Here is a 17,325-nt window from a genome sequence, read left to right as displayed (position 1 = left end):
TTAGGTTCCTCTGGAGAGCTGTAACTACCTGCGTGTATTGCAGTGTGGGATATTAACGAACAGTACAGCAGCTCTGAGATAAAGATTACTCACCTCTATACAAGTTAAAAGAGAATGATGCCATAAAAAAATAAAAGAATCATGTCACATTTGCAGCTGAATGACATTTTCTCATGAAGTATTTCACAAAAACACGTGATGTACTCTACCAAGGTTTCACGACAAATGGACAAGCCATTTAAAATAGAAAATTTATGCTGATGTTCTCGGATTTGAAATATAAAATCCTGGACTCTCAAATCTTTCCTGCTTTCACTGGCATGTGAATTTAAACCGGAAGAAGAAGAAGATAGGATAAACCAAGGAAAAATAACAAAACCCTGGATGTTGCTAAATATATTCAGGCACTGATACCATTGGTGGGAAGAAACATAAAAAACTATAAAGAGAAATGCTTGAACATAATTGTTTCTGTTACAATGAGAGCAATTCCTAACAGACAAATATTATAAGAGCCAGGTTATGCCTATTAATTGCATGCCTGAGCTCTGGGTGAGGCAGAGCCGCACTGCATCAGCAGACGCTCTGGGAATGATTATGCTTGAGAGAAGCAAAAGGCCTCTTGGAGCTCCTGGGGAGCTCCACTGCTGAGCCACCCCTAGGATTGAGCACCATGTTCTCCTCTCAATGGCCAGCCAGCAGATCTAGTTAGGGTGGACAGGAGGGTGTGACAATCAGGGTCCAGACACCCCAATGGGGGTACAAAGGATCTGAACACCAAATAATAAGCAATTGAATCAAATGGTTGTATACAATGTTATTGTGTATAAATATATGTCAAAAAAAGGTCTTCTATGAAAGCCTGTAGTGTTCTGACATTGATGGTCATTAGGAGAGGTGTTTACAAGTTATGGCTATGAATATAAGTATGTATATATGTTGAGAACATTGTAACTGTGGTACAACCACAGCAACACAACAAAGCCCTGGCTGGGATGATTTAGTTGGGGATTGGTCCTGCTTTGAGCAGGGGGTTGGACTAGATGACCTCCTGAGGTCCCTTCCAACCCTGATATTCTATGATTCTATGAACACATCACAACAGAGGGATGAAGCAATCAGGCAGGAAGGACACTGTCCATACCAGTTGTTCATACAAAACTAATTTCAAGTACCCATGCATTGCCCAGCCAGCAAAAGAAAATAGTGGAATTAATTGAGAAACATTGAAACAACTTGAAATTGAAATGAAAACCCCAGTCTTGGAAAACTAAGAAAGAAGGGAATTTCCTCCATCATGTATCACCAGAATCTGAGAGAAAGAAAAAAAAATCTGCAAATCCTCAAAAGAGAGGGGGTTTGAAGTGAAGGACATCCAAAAACTGAGAGCCAGCATCTACGCAGGATGCTGTCCATGGAACACTGGATCCCTCTCTATGACAGGGGCACACTGTGAAACTGTTCAGAGTCAGTAGGTAACTTATACTAGAAAAGGGAATTTAGCTAATATAGAAGTAGAAAGCCTGAGATTGACCTTTATGTTTATTTTCTGTGTGACTTGTATGTGTTTGCTTTTCCTCACAATTTTGTCTTTGAATCTCTGATTTTTCTATTAAATAAACCTTCTGTTTCATTCTACTCCAAACAGGTCTCTGTTGTGCAAACTGCCTGGAGTGTGTGTGTCAAAGTGAACTGATAACAGGGGTCAGTTTTCACTCCTTCAGGGGTGACATATCAGAGGGGAAAAGTCCAAGTGTCTGGTAGTTAAGAACTCGGGGAGATGGATTTGGGGAGAGCTGGGACTAGACGCGCTGTTGGGGGCACGCTGCAAAGAGTAACCAGGCTCTGAGTCATAGCTGCATACTATTAAGGCACCCAAGATTACAGGACAGGTGTTGGACAGAATCCATTACTAATTAAGTGATTCCCAAAATGTCCCAGAGGGCCATAGCCTAACCCCCTCTCCACCCTCTTTTTTGGAGTGGGTACTAACTGGGAGCAATCTGTCCTCGGAAGTACACAGGGATTACAATTGTTGCTGGCTCCTCTACAAGGAGATACTTGTGATTCTCAGATGGAAGGTGCTATATATGTGCAAACAATTTTGAATTATGATCTATCTTACTTAATATTTATTATTGTAGCATCTGATTTGAACAAGAAACTTCCAGCTCATAGATAAATGGAGTAAATGCCAATCTACTTTCATTGTAAATTCTAAAAGTACCTTGGTACCTTTTACTAAAAGACAATTTTTCAACTTCCTACGTCAATGCTCCTCAGTGATCAATAACAGGCATTCATACACTCCTGGTTGCAGAAAATGGACTATTTTTCCTTCCACTCAAACAGAAGAATGCAAGGTTACAAAACTGTGTTCAATCCATCCATCAGTCTTTCCTAGCAAATGAATACTAAGAGGTCCTACCCATAAAGGTCCAACTTCTTTATAATTTTTATTGCATGTTTACTAGCCGCTTCTGTCTACCATGGCTGTAAACTTTAAACATTTCTGCATTAGAGTACAGATCTGAACAGATTTCATTTGAAACCAAACTAACCTTCTTTCCATTAGTCCAAGCGCATTCTTCATTCTCTCTTCATACTGCCTGTACTTCTCAGTAGAGACATACACATGAACCACAGACCCATCTTTCCAGTAAGTGTGCACAAATTTATCACAGTATTTTGCATGGATTATTTTCTTATTCGTCTCCTACAGGAGCAAGGAATTATGAATGATATATTTTAAAATGTGATCTTTGCAATATGCTGTAACAACATTTGGAAAATACACTTAAAAGGCAGGGATCTACGCCTGCTGCAACTGCATAGCTGCAGAAGTAGCCACAGATTATAAACCTGCTGAGGACATTAGCTCCTTATATGAAATCAGTAGAAACTGTTTCCCTGTCCTCCTTGGCCTGCTCTTAGCTAGAAAGAACAGGAGAAGAAGTATAGAGAAAAGTGTTCTAGTGGATCTGGGGAAGAGCAAGCAAAACACAGAATAATCCAACCCTTCACACTTTGCTTTAAAACCCAGTACTATGAGAGCACTTGGGGCCTCTACATCTCCTAGACCATGTGGAACAGAGAAGAAACTGACAAACATTCCTTTGCCCCATTCCACGGAGTCAGAAAGATGAGGAAAAACAAGTTGTTGCTGAAACCATCCCTCCATCCTTCGCAGCAGATTACATGATGAATGGGGGAGGATAGGCAAAGCTGTCCTTTCAGGGCAAAGAGAGGGTCACTTCCACTCCATTTCACTTATGAACCTCTTCATCCTGTTCCATTAACAAGCTTTTATTATAATCCTCCAAATAAGAATGGGGTTACAAACAGACCACATGCTGTATAAAAGGCTCATCTATAAAGTTTCATTGTAAGTCTGAAAAGCAGAAAGAAGCTGAAAAGGACACAGCATTCGAGGGAATCTTAGCAGTACTTACAGCATCAGTTTGTAAAGATTCATCCTCTGGTTTGGCTTTTATGTCAACCACCCCGTCAGCGTGCCGAAAAGTACAGTCAGCAAGTGCTTCATACAACGTCAGCTTCTGAGCTTTCAAGCCATTCTTCTGCAACCACTCCTTAGAATTTATATAATCCTCAGGTTTTGGCTCAGGCACTGGAGGATCAGTTTTGGTTGCTGATTTGAAAATATACATAACTAGTTGTACTTAACATAATTCACCAAAGAGTTTCTGTAAGCTATTACAAAAGAAGACTGATATAAGGATAGGTGGGCCAAAATTTACAAACCTAAGGCCAACCTCGGACTCCTAACTCCCCATTTATATACCTAAATAAAGAGTCTGATTTTCAAAAGTGTAGACCATCCAACAAACCCTACTGAAGCCAGCTGGAGCTGCGGGATACCCAGGACTTTACAAATGAGGCCAGCAATTTCATTGCCTAAGTATGGATTTAGGAGGCTAACTTTAGGCAACTATTTTTGAGAATGTTGACCAGAATTCTGAGTGGAATCACGGAGTAATTATAGCTATAGGGATCTGACTGCATGCATGAAGTTGCAAGAACAGGGCCTTATCATATGAAAGGAATTGACTTTTGACTGCTGATCAGAGGCCTTTCACAAACTCTGCTAAATCATGTTTTAGAACAAGTCAGTTTGCATATTTTAAAACAAACGTGTTTGCATTTTTCTCCTTTGCATATACTTTATATAAAGGCCATGGCTTAGTATGTATACATAATGTATTATCTGAAGAGTCAATGGAAAGTAGACAGCCTCTTTTTCATTTCACTAGAACAGCACAGAGTACATTTTAGGATACAAGAGTTTTAAAGAGATCGGGAAGACAAAGAAAGAAATGTAGACAGACAGGACAACTACAGTTATCTGAATCACTGAGAGACAAAATAGGTGGGCTGCCTGAGTTCAGCTACAAATCACACTGGAATTTAATGTTTTCTTTAACTCAATCTAGAGTATGATCAGAATAGTTTAACATTTTATACAGTGATTATATATGAAAAAATACATTAACACAACACTAAGGTTGCAAAGTCAAGCACTTATAAATTAGGAAATGTCAGAATTAAAGTTGCCCATGTAACCTTAATTCAGGCCCTTTGGACATATTTATTATGAAAGTCTTGCCCAACATCATATAGGAAGTATGTGGCAAACTCAGGAATGGAACTCATTTCTCCAGTACTACTCCAGAGAATGTCCTTTCTCTCCCTGCATCCCTCTGTCTCATTCATTGCCCAACCTGTGTACAGAATGAAGCAGAAGTTCTGTAGAACAAATAGTATGTGATTGTGTAATTATAGACTGTACCATAATGGTTACACACAAGGGAATCAAATTAAGGTTGCACAGGAAACCTTATTTCTGGCATTTCTTAATTCTGAATGCTTAATTTTGCAACCTTAATATTTTTAACCTGTATTAATGTGATTTCCAAGGTTTTTTTAAACAAGAAAATTGAAAAAATAATGGAATAATACGACCCACCCCCCTCCCATGGATCATCAGCAGGGTTTGAATTTAGGACCTTTAGTTCCACTGTACAAATCTCCAACTCGAGCTAAAGTATTAACTGGTAGCAGTAGTAGGCTATTCTCTCTATAAGGTCCAGCCACGAGATGGGGAAGGTGACACTTACTTTGCCAGTGGCTTATACACTACAGTATTTGTAAGAGAGCAGTGAAATGTTGGGAACTAAGAATTCTGGGTTCTATTCCTGGCTCTAGAAGGTAGTGTAATCCAATGGTTACAAACAGCACAGCCAAGCATATAGATATGGCACAACTATTCTTAAAGGCAGAGTGGCTAAGTAGATCAGACTAGGGTCTTCCATACTGGAGGCCTGGGTTCTCTGCACAGCTCTGTCAGAAGCAATCTTGTATGACCTCTTAGTTACCCCTTCTGTAGAAACGGGGGCGGGAGAGGGGTGAATCTGGGGTCGGAGGCCTTGCCCAGAAGTAATAACTATGAAGTTATTAGTCCTCAAAGAATCAATCCTGAAGCACTTACATGAGAAGAAAGTGATCAGGAACAGTCAGCATGGATTCACCAAGGGAAGGTCATGCCTGACTAATCTAATCGCCTTCTATGATGAGATTACTGGTTCTGTGGATGAAGGGAAAGCAGTGGATGTATTGTATCTTGACTTTAGCAAAGCTTTTGACACGGTCTCCCACAGTATTCTTGTCAGCAAGTTAAAGAAGTATGGGCTGGATGAATGCACTATAAGGTGGGTAGAAAGTTGGCTAGATTGTCGGGCTCAACGGGTAGTAATCAATGGCTCCATGTCTAGTTGGCAGCCGGTGTCAAGTGGAGTGCCCCAGGGGTCGGTTTTGTTCAATATCTTCATAAATGATCTGGAGGATGGTGTGGATTGCACTCTCAGCAAATTTGCGGATGATACTAAACTGGGAGGAGTGGTAGATACGCTGGAGGGCAGGGATAGGATACAGAGGGACCTAGACAAATTGGAGGATTGGGCCAAAAGAAATCTGATAAGGTTCAATAAGGATAAGTACAGGGTCCTGCACTTAGGACGGAAGAACCCAATGCACAGCTACAGACTAGGGACCGAATGGCTAGGCAGCAGTTCTGCGGAAAAGGACCTAGGGGTGACAGTGGACGAGAAGCTGGATATGAGTCAGCAGTGTGCCCTTGTAGCCAAGAAGGCCAACGGCATTTTGGGATGTATAAGTAGGGGCATAGCGAGCAGATCGAGGGACGTGATCGTCCCCCTCTATTCGACATTGGTGAGGCCTCATCTGGAGTACTGTGTCCAGTTTTGGGCCCCACACTACAAGAAGGATGTGGATAAATTGGAGAGAGTCCAGCGAAGGGCAACAAAAATGATTAGGGATCTGGAACACATGACTTATGAGGAGAGGCTGAGGGAACTGGGATTGTTTAGTCTGCAGAAGAGAAGAATGAGGGGGGATTTCATAGCTGCTTTCAGCTACCTGAGAGGTGGTTCCAGAGAGGATGGTTCTAGACTATTCTCAGTGGTAGAAGAGGACAGGACAAGGAGTAATGGTCTCAAGTTGCAGTGGGGGAGGTTTAGGTTGGATATTAGGAAAAACTTTTTCACTAGGAGGGTGGTGAAACACTGGAATACGTTACCTAGGGAGGTGGTAGAATCTCCTTCCTTAGAAGTTTTTAAGGTCAGGCTTGACAAAGCCCTGGCTGGGATGATTTAATTGGGGATTGGTCCTGCTTTGCGCAGGGGGTTGGACTAGATGACCTCCTGAGGTCCCTTCCAACCCTGATATTCTATGATTCTATGATTCTAAGTTCTCAGGATTAACACCTCAATAGTTGAACAGCTGAGATCAGAACTCTTGGCTTACAACCCAGAACACTTTCCCCTAAGTCAAAACATGCTTTGCAGATGTTTCTTTGCCTAACTATCCTACAGAGTCAAGTAGGGAAGCCAGGGAATGTGTGATTGCCATGCAGAAGCCCAATCAGGCCTGGAATCATGATCAGGGCAGACAGAATATTCAGAGATTTTAACAACAAACCTCTACACCTAAAATGTAGGTTGACCTAGCTATGTCACCCAGGGGTGTGAAAAATTCACACTCCTGAAAGACATAGTTAAGCCAACCTACACCCCAGTGTAGGCACCACTAGGTCGATGGAAGAATTCTTCCATCAGTCTCTCAGAAGGGGTGGGTTAACTACAGTGACTGAAACCCGCTTGCACCACTGTAGCAAGTGTCTACACAATAGTGCTACAGCAGCACATCTGTAGCGTAGACAAGCCCCAAGGCTTTGTCTTCACTGCAGAGTTAATTTGAGTTAACTCCACTCAAGTTACCCTAGCTCACCTGACTATGGCCACACTGCTAACACTCGACTTACACAGAGTGATTTTATGAGCAGCACAGAGTGACTGTTAGCAGCTGACACGTTGTGCTAACTTGAGCTATAGCCTATACCCCCGATGGGCCAGCCAACTTGAGTTAAAATCACCACTGCTGTGATGCTCCTTAGGTTGAAACAGTCTTGTCTGTGCCTGTTGCGGATCAGCTCCCTGAAACCAACTGTCTTTGGCAACACAAGCACTACATTCCAGGCCTCACTCCCTCTCTGTGCAGGTAGTAATAGGCACACACCAACCCCTGAATCCTCTGAGCATTCCCTGCTGTGTCCAGCCCCCGATCCACTGAACACTCATCAGATTATCAGACCCACTGTTCCCAAAGAACAGTGCACACCCGCTGGTAAGATTCACCTCAGAAACTTTGCTTAACACCACAGCACTTAGATATATTCATAGTGAAAACACGAATACATTTATTATTAAAGACTAGAGATTCAAGTGATAGCGAGTCAGAATACTGGAAACGAATGGTTACATATAAAGCAAAATCATACACACTTTCTAGGGACAAAACGTTAACTAACAAGTTACTCTCTTTGCTAAAGAAGCTCTTCTCACCCAAAGTTCTCTCTGGAGTTTTCAACCAAGCCTGGTTGAAACCTCCTTTTTAAAATAAAGCAAACTCACTGTTTGCTTACCTTCTCAGTGAAGGGTGCCAAGGGGACTTGTTTAACCACCCTACCCCTCCATATATAGTGGAGCTAACTTTTGAAGTGCACCTCAGGATAAGGTTCTTCCCCACCACCAAAACCTGCTGTTTTTCTCTTCCTCTTAGTTCCCACACTCCTTCATTTTCATTCAGTTCAGACTGGTGATAGCAGACCCACTATGAACAAGACAATACTCAACTTACATGTAAACAGATAAGAGATGTTTCTTCATATGTCAGACAGAAAGCCTGTTTTTCACTTTTGCTAGCGACACAGACTAAGAACATGTTTTCAGTATATATATTCAGAACACTTTACACAGTATCTGCATACATATTTCACAACAATATTGATTTCCAGTCTGACATTGGCTTTTATTTGAGACCGTACATGACATTCTTTGGTGAAGTACAGTGTACAGACCAGATTCAGGCGAGTCCTGTGCCCCCTCCCCCCACACACACTATGTCCTTTTCCAATTGACACTAAGAGGTTCCTGGGTCACAACCACATTCCAGGGAAGGGTTTTAGTATGTGGATGAGGCCTGAGTAAGGAGCATCTCTCGAGTTACAACTCAAGTTAATTCTGCAGTGAAGACAAGGCCTAAGCAAATTACAGTTTTCAGAGGTTTATAATTTGGTCAAATGTGGATGAATTTTTGTGGGGCATCTGAACTGCACAGTTATCTCCTGCCAAGTTTCAAGTCCCACCCTCAAGCCGTAGAGCTGATTGAGCTCCTCAGAAAAACAGCTGAAAAAATTAACATTGGTAAAATTACCTGTTTTTGCTAGTCTTGTTCTCAGAGACAACTGAATAGTTTTTGCTGAAACTTTCCAAAAGGCAAAAAGCAAGCATGGAAAAATTCACCCAGAACTGTTAAAGTTTAATGAAGTTAAAAGCAACTGTAAATAGAGGCTTATAAAGGTAAGCGTATGCAACCGTAATGATAGATTACGGCTCTGCATATAATAAATGGTCTTAAAAAGAAACATCATCCCTAAATTGGCAGTTTATCAAAATTGCCCACAAATGAAACAAATTAAGCATGAGCACAATGATATCTTTCTAGAAAGAACTATAAACAATACCTTTGCCAGATATAGGCTGGTGAGACTCGGATAAAATATTCTGAAGTTGTATCAGCGCATTTCTGGCCTCCTCTGACTCCTTCCAGATCATGAAGACATCTTCTCTGACACCAGCTACTGTGGGAGGAATAATGCATAGACCTTAATGCTTTCAGACAAATTCTTCTTTCACCGCTACACCTGCTCAACAATCCTAAAGTCAATGGGGTTGCCTGTGTAGGTACCGTTTTATTACCTTGTAAATAGGGTCCCTTTGCAGTGGGAACTCCTCTCTTTAAAAGGTTTCAGAGTAGGAGCCGTGTTAGTCTGTATTCACAAAAAGAAAAGGAGGACTTGTGGCACCTTAGAGACTAACCAATTTATTTGAGCATAAGCTTTCGTGAGCTACAGCTCACTTCATCGGTGAGCTGTAGCTCACGAAAGCTTATGCTCAAATAAATTGGTTAGTCTCTAAGGTGCCACAAGTACTCCTTTTCTTTTTTTCTCTTTAAAAGGAGTTCAAGGAATATACATGAGCAGAGAGGCACCAGCGACAAAGCTTCACTTGAGATGCGCTGCCTGGGGTTAGGCCTCTGGGCCCTAAAACAGAGGTACACAGCCTTCTGGGTTTAGGGTGGTGGGTTTTGGTTATAGCCTATCCCATGGTGAGGGGCAAATCCTCCTTCCCAGCATGGGGAAACTCCACAAGGAAATTCTCATAGAATTCCCCTATGGATTTTAATGCAGAAGGGGGAAATCCAGCCATCTGTTCTTTCTTTTTCTTTTCTTTTTTTTTAATTAAAACCAGCCTTTGCATGAGAAAGCCCAAGCCCGAAATCTAGAAAAGCTGACATTTTCAGTTGCTTCAAATTCCTAAAACTACTGAGCAGATGTACTTACAACTTTAACAGTCCCCTAAGAGTAAGTGATGTGATTTTAGCAATATACATTTGCCTTCCCGCTATAACTAACCAAAACCTTAATTATGAGGGCACTAATGACACCTAAGTAATTTGTAAAATTGGTTTCAATTAGGGAGACAGGTGTCAATGAAATAGATTATTCAGTACAAACCCCAAAGTTACAGTATATCTAAGACCATTTAAAAAATTCAAGAGATACTCTGCCCTTGATTAAAAGTTTAAAATTGGTCTTTAATAGAATTAAAGTATACAAAAGCTGCAAGTTCAAAGATGGAAAATGGAGACAGCATGTACTTCTGTTTTAAGAAGTCTACACAATGCTGTGAATAAATTAGGTAGCGTAGTCTATGAGAACTTAATACTGTAATATGGATCAGCTGGAAGAATGGCATACTAGAACAATAAGATGTAAAAGGATTGAATCATAAGTGCTCCTTTCTGTAAAACCAGATTAGTAGCCTAATGCTGAATTACATATTACAAACACTGAATTAGTCCAACTATATCTTAACATCTGCTGATCCAATCCAGTGTATGTACCCAAAGCAATCACAGGATATGCCATACTTGATAATATACTCAAGCCCATCTCTACTAAAATAAACCCTCAGTTAACCTACACCAAACAAAACCCGCTCATTTTGCCTGTACAATAAACATTGTAGAATTGCCTTAAATGAACAATACATATATATTTTGTAAATACAGCAACACAGTTTTAAATGTGAAACGCAGTTAATTTTCCTCATAATCTTTTATAATGTGTTACTGTACACTGCCATCTCCTGGTATCCTCTTGTATTTCAAGAGTTCTGTTTTAGCCAATCCGATGAAGTGAGCTGTAGCTCACGAAAGCTTATGCTCAAATAAATTGGTTAGTCTCTAAGGTGCCACAAGTACTCCTTTTCTTTTTACAAGTTAACATGAAAATCAATCTCTCCAAAATCATAAAAAGTTCAAGCAAAATGGCACATTCCACAGCATAAAACTGAAAAGGAAGAATAAAGTCAAAAGTTTCTCATTGACCTTAGAAGATCAAGAAAAATATTCTGACCAAAACACTTGATTCAGTTTTATTTTATTTTTTAAAAAACACCACACTTAAAACATGACAGTTGACAAAACTGTAGCAGAGTTACATAAGAACATAAATGCACTATAAATTTGCAATCAACTACAACTACCATGCTATTAAACATGTACCAGCTACAGTGATGTGGAAGTAAAACCACCAAATATAAATCAATCATATATGTATTATCAAGGTATTGAACAAAAGGTTGTGCTGACAAATGCAATTCAGAAAAAAATATTTCCTTCCCAAATCATCATCTCCTACTAAAAGGGATCCAGGTTTAATTTTGTGAAGGTTTTAAAGTTTCTGCTGAAAAGTTGAAAAATAGAAGCATTTTAAATGTTCTGCTGGTTTCTCCAGGTCTTTCTAATTTAAATGTTTTGAAAACTTACTATATATACTGATAATGTATCCAGTATGGGACATGTATTGAATTCAATATTACACAATAAAACATTTATTGACATGTTTCACTTTAATTTACGCCACAGCATTGTGAAATCAAATCACATACCTGTTTGATGGCCGATGGATTTGGTGACAAATCCTTTAGATGATAAATGCATTTTACCACAGTCAAGCAACACAATATTTTTTTACCCAGGCAACAACCCAGATTTACAAAACCAAGGACAAGATGTCAAAGCAGGTCCTACCCGGGTCTAGTCCCGCATAGCAGCCCAACCTCTCCAGAGATTGCTCCAGCATCATCCACAGCAACCTCTTTTTCTCCAACTGACGGGATCATCTCTCCCTTTTTTCTGCCCCACCCACCACATCTGGCACATCCTCACACCCACAGTCATCTTCCTCCACCTGAGAAGCCACAGGAGAGAAAAACTGCTCCTTGAGGCCCCAGAGAATCCCTTCTCCCTTTCCCTCTTCCCTCCGACACGCGCACACACACACACAAATAAAATAAATTAAACATCAATATCCTTTATATATACAGTGTCCCAAGTGATCTCAAATCATACTGTCCTATTCCTCATCCTTCCTTTCTCCTGCCCTCCTCTCCGATGCCGGCTCTCCTGTTGACCTCGTCCTAATATTCGTTTTTCCACTAAATATTAACAGCCCTCAACAGCACTGCTGCTGGTGTCTACTTTTATTGCAATTACCCAATTTTCAAGCATGGAAGTAGTATATCTACTTGGGGGGAAAATCAAGCACTGACCCACTCCAACTGAACTGCTTGTCAGTTTAACTGTCTCCTTGGATCTACCTGAAGAACTCAACAGTTCCATTTCATAAAGGGAAAAGAACTCAGTGACGTCCATGGGGTTACAATGGAAACAGGCAACATGCTGGATAAATATGCTTACAGCTTTTATATTTACTCTCCACTAGCAGCAAGAATGAAAGTTGAGCTTAAAGTTTGTTTTCTTCTGCCTGATTCAGCACTGTGTTGCACTAATTTTGTGCCTATGTAACTCCACTGATTTCAGTAGAATTACACCAGCATTAAGCAAGAGTAACACAGCGGTAAATCAAGCCCCTTATTTCCTTTACACAATAAGCTTCTACTTTGTGCCTAGCTAACATTTAAAATTGTATGACTGACTCAATGTTAGAAGGGTAAAATAGTTATTTAACTGTGTTCAAACCCTTACAATAAGTAATGTTTCAAAATTATTAACAGAATTTTAGAATTGGGTTCCAGACATTTAAAACCTGTTACTAATTATGTATTACCTATTATAATACCAGATATGTACTTCATAATACAAATAAAGATGGATTTCCTGCCCAGAGGGCTTACAATCTGAAGTAGTAATAGCTAAAAGTCTGAAAAAGAGCAAGAAATAATAACTAAAAATTTAAATTGCGAATGGAGCATTTTAACTTGGTAGAATGCATGCCCACTTTGCTGTACAGAATCAAACCGTGTGTGTGTGTGTTACACATATAAGCAAACTACAACTAACATACAACACCGCAATAAGCACCCCTTTCCGCCTCCCAATCGCTGAACATCCTCACACACACTCAAAAAAAACCTCATTCTGTTCCAGTCTTACCTCCCAGCAGCTATACCCATCCTGTAGCCTGTTTCAAAAGCTACTCCAAACCCACCTGATTTCACAACCAAGATACCAAACTAGCTTACAACCACCAGCAAAACTAAACAAAAACAAAAAACTGGCAAACCAGCACCAACATTTCTAAAAGTCCAAGAAAGAAAATTAAGTCACAGAAGAGACTGGAATAGTAATTAATTCTGTGATCACTTGACTCAGATCAGACTTTACAAAGGGAGAATAGACAAATGCAAGAAAATTAGACATTTTAAGTTGCTCAAACTTATTTTGCATACAAGCCAAGATGGGGAATTTAACTTCTTCCCGCAGACCCCTGCCTCCGCCACTGTGTGGCAGAAGAACACAGTAGCATTCTTTAAAGTGCTGCTGTTTAAAGGCAGCCCTTCAAAAATTAACCTGGTACACAGGGTAGTACTGGAGATGCCTTTGCCTACATACCTGGAACGTTAGATAACAGAGAAGCAAACCCTGATCTCCTTTCCACTGGGGGGGAAGGCCAGTGGGATGCTATGCAGGTGAATTCTGCAGCTGATGCCACTACCATGGAGCAGGGCTCCATGGAGGTTCTCTCCATAGCATAGGAAGTGGGGTTTGGACAGGGTTTCCAACTTTCTAATCGCACAAAACTGAACACCCTTGCCCCACTCCCTGCCCCACCCCTTCCTCAAGGCCCCAGCCCGGCCCTGTCCCTTCTCTGAGGCCCCGCCCCTACTCACTCCACCCCCCGTCAGTCGCTGTCCCGCACCCTCACTCACTCACTTTCACCGGGCTGGGGCAGGGGCCTGGAGTGGGGGAAGAGGTGAGGGCTCTGGCTGGGGGTGCAGGCTCCAGGGTGGGGCCAGAAATGAGGGGTTCAGGGTGTGGGAGGGGGCTCCAGGCTGAGACAGGGGGTTGCGCTGTGGGAGGGGGTATGGGCTCTGGCTGGGGGTGTGGGCTCCAGGGTGGGGCCAGAAATGAGGAGTTCAGGGTGTAGGAGGGGGCTTCAAACTGAGGTGGGGGTTAGGGTGTGTGAGGGGGTGAGGGCTCTGGCTGGGGGTGCAGGCTCTGGGGTGGAGCTGAGGATGAGGGGTTTGGGGTGCAGGAGGGGGCTCCAGGCTGGGGCCAATTGGTTTGGAGTGCAGGAGGGGGCTCAGGACTGGGGGTTGGGGTGCAGGAGGGGGTGCGGCTCTGGGAGGGAGTTTGGGTGTGGGAGGGGACTCAGGGCTAGGGCAGGGGGTTGGGGTGCGGGCTCCGGGAGGCAGTTAGGGTGTGGGAGGAGTGGCAACATGCCCCTCTGGCTCCTAGGCGGAGGCGTGGCCAGGCGGGACAGCTTCTCCTACCAATATAGCTACTGCCGTACGTGGAGGTGGTTTTGTTATGTCGACAGGAGAGCTCTCTCCCATCAACAAAGAGCAGCTACTCAAGCTATCTTACAGCAGTGCAGCTGCATCAGTACAGCTGTGCCACTGTAAGCTCGCTGGTGTAGACATGGCCTCAGTTTCCAATTATTTGCTTTTGTAGTTTATTCCCCATATGCAAGAAACACTTTCAAAACACATTAGAGGCTAATCAGCATTTTTATTATTATTGCCCTCTGCATCATTCAAGAAGGCACCATGAAACAAGAGACATCAGACATGGAAGAAAAGAATAATCACAGCAATATATTTTCTGCTCTGAAAGGATTTAGAATCTAAACACAACTGGAGTTTTCTGATTGGTTGTCAGTGATGTCATAACCATGGCTATAATGCTTAGTAATTGCATAAGGCTAATTGCCTTCCTTTTTAACTTGTAAATTCTAGTCCATAATAGCAATAAGACATACCACACAATGCATTTCAAAGAGATTACTGCACATTTGGGTGATTAAAGCTACTCATCATTCATCTTTAGAAACAGTAGCATAGAAGTAATTTCAGATATGCAACATCTACTGAAATGCTCCCACCACACCCCGAGCATACATACAGAAACACCCTTCCCTCTTTCCAGACAAAACAATTTTGTTCTTTTCTCTGTATCTCTCTCATACACACAAAGCTCTGTCCATTTCTTCCTTCTTCCTTCCCCCTCTGACCACGTACATGGTATCCACCCTTTCCCACCCAGAGGCCAGCCATTTGAACTGCCCCCTCTCCCAGATGGTGAAGTGGGAGCACTGCTCATGCTTATTTTTATTAACACTTGGCTACATTTCCTTAATTACAATGTTATTCTGAAGGTTTTAAGAAAGAACATCCTTTTATTATTTTTACCTAAAGGCACCTTTCCCTTCAATTTTCTTGAATTCTGGGTGGCTAGACTTTCTCCATCCTCTTCACTCTTTGGTATAGGTCCAATGATATCTATGTGGTCAGTTCTCTCAGCAAACGCATGGAATCTGTAATATAAAAAGGGTTTTCATCGCTAAGTAAATTATGTAAATACACCCCTAGTTTATCCCTTCATTATGTACCTCTGAGCATATTTGTTGCCCTTCTGTAGAACTCATTGATTTCTGTTACTGTATATCCATACAGTGAAGAGGCCAGAAACTGGGGTACTTCAGAAGAGGGCATACCATTCTTCAATATGAAGACACTATCATAAATGTTCTGTATCATTTTGTGACCTATTTCAATGCATCAAGCATACTACTAGCTCTTCACTGATGCTGCATGCTGATCCAACCCTACAGCCACTGTTCAGGACACAGCCAATCTGCAGGTCACTGCCATTGCCCACCCAATGGGCCCTCTTTCCACCCTCTCCACATTCAACCTCAGTCAGCTGAGGGAAAAACCCTGCCCAGTATCTGAAGGCTGATACCTGCCTCTTCTCCCTGTGGAGCTGGTCACCTAACTGCTCCCCAGAAGGATGGGGCAGGTTGCCCCACTCCCATATGTCCAGCAGGGGCAAAACAGACTCTGGGGAGGCATGGTACAGTGCAGAATCTCCCCTCTATAACAGCTGATGGACAACATCACCTCTGCTTCTTGTTGTCCCAAGACCTGCCTTAAATTAGGTAACATTGCAACAGTTCTGACACTTCCTTTTGTGTGTTACAAGCCATCTAGCCAGCCCTCTGCACTGAGGCACCACGTATACCTAGACTATCCCTGACAGGTGTTTGTCCAACCTGTTCTTAAAAATGTCCAGTGATGGGGACTCCACAACCTTCTTCGGAAGCCTAATCCAATACTTGACTATCTTTACAGTTAGAAAGTTTTTCCTAGTATCTAACCTCAATCTCCTTTGCTGCTGATTAAGCAGATTACTTCTTGCCCTACCTTCAAGGGACATGGAGAACAATTGATCACTGTCCTCTTTTAAACAGCCCTTAACGTATTTGAAGACCATTATCAGGTCCCTCCTCAGTCTTCTTTCCTCAAGACTAAACATGCCCATTTTTTTAACCTTTTCTCACAAGTCAGGTTTTCTAAACCTTTTATCATTTTTGTTAATCTCCTCTGGACTCTCTCCAGTTTGTCCACATCTTTCTTGAAGTGCAATGCCCAGAACCAGACACAGTACTCGAGCTGAGGCCTCACCTGTGCTGAACAGAGTAGGACAATTACCTCCCTCCCGTATCTTTCATATGATACTCCTGTTAATAAACCCCAGAATATTAGCCTTTTTTGCCACTGCATCATATTGTTGGCTCATATGCAATTTGTGATCCACTATAATCCCCAGATCCTTTTCTGCAGTACTACTACCTAGCCAATTATTCCCCATTTTGTAGTTCCGCATTTGATTTTTCCTTTTTAAGTGCAGTACTTTGCATTTGTCTTTAATGGATTTTATCTTGTTGATTTCAGACCATTTCTCCACTTTATCAAGGTCGTTTTGAATTCTAATCCTGTTTTCCAAGGTGCTAAAAACCCCTTCCAGCCTGGTGTCTTCCAAAAAATTTGTAAGCATACTCTCCTCTCCATTATCCAAATCACTGATTAAAATATTGAATAGTACTGGACTCATGACAGACCCCTTTGGCACCCCTCTAGCTATTTCCTCCCAGTTTGACAGCCAACCACTGATAACTACTCTTTGAGTCTGGTCTTCCAACCAGTTTTTCACCCACTTTATAGTAATTTCATCAGAACACATTTCCCTAGTTTGCTTATGAGAATGCCAGGTGGAACTGAGTCAAAAGCCTTCCTAAAATCAAGATATATCATGTCTACTGCTTCCCCCATATCCACTAGGCCAGTAACCCTATCAAAG

At 41.8% G+C, this 17,325-nt stretch overlaps 1 protein-coding gene across 6 annotated transcripts in view; it reads right to left on the bottom strand.

The window, feature by feature from the left end:
• Window positions 1-17,325, bottom strand: part of VWA3B (von Willebrand factor A domain containing 3B) — a 113,104-nt gene that overhangs the window by 73,546 nt on the left and 22,233 nt on the right. For 5 of the 6 annotated variants that reach the window (XM_073352884.1, XM_073352910.1, XM_073352920.1 and 2 more), the window contains exons 8-11: window positions 15,375-15,499; window positions 9,119-9,235; window positions 3,453-3,649; window positions 2,562-2,716 (exon numbers count right to left, since the gene is read on the bottom strand). In XM_073352884.1, the coding sequence (XP_073208985.1) occupies window positions 2,562-2,716; window positions 3,453-3,649; window positions 9,119-9,235; window positions 15,375-15,499 (594 nt within the window). The remainder of the gene's footprint in view (window positions 1-2,561; window positions 2,717-3,452; window positions 3,650-9,118; window positions 9,236-15,374; window positions 15,500-17,325) is intronic. The other variant, XM_073352903.1, reaches the window with a different exon arrangement.

The sequence above is a fragment of the Lepidochelys kempii genome, chromosome 1 (genome assembly GCF_965140265.1).
Source record: "Lepidochelys kempii isolate rLepKem1 chromosome 1, rLepKem1.hap2, whole genome shotgun sequence".
Taxonomy (NCBI): Eukaryota; Metazoa; Chordata; order Testudines; family Cheloniidae; genus Lepidochelys; species Lepidochelys kempii.
Note: the sequence above shows the minus strand (reverse complement) of the source record. Positions and strands in the feature narration are given on the sequence as shown.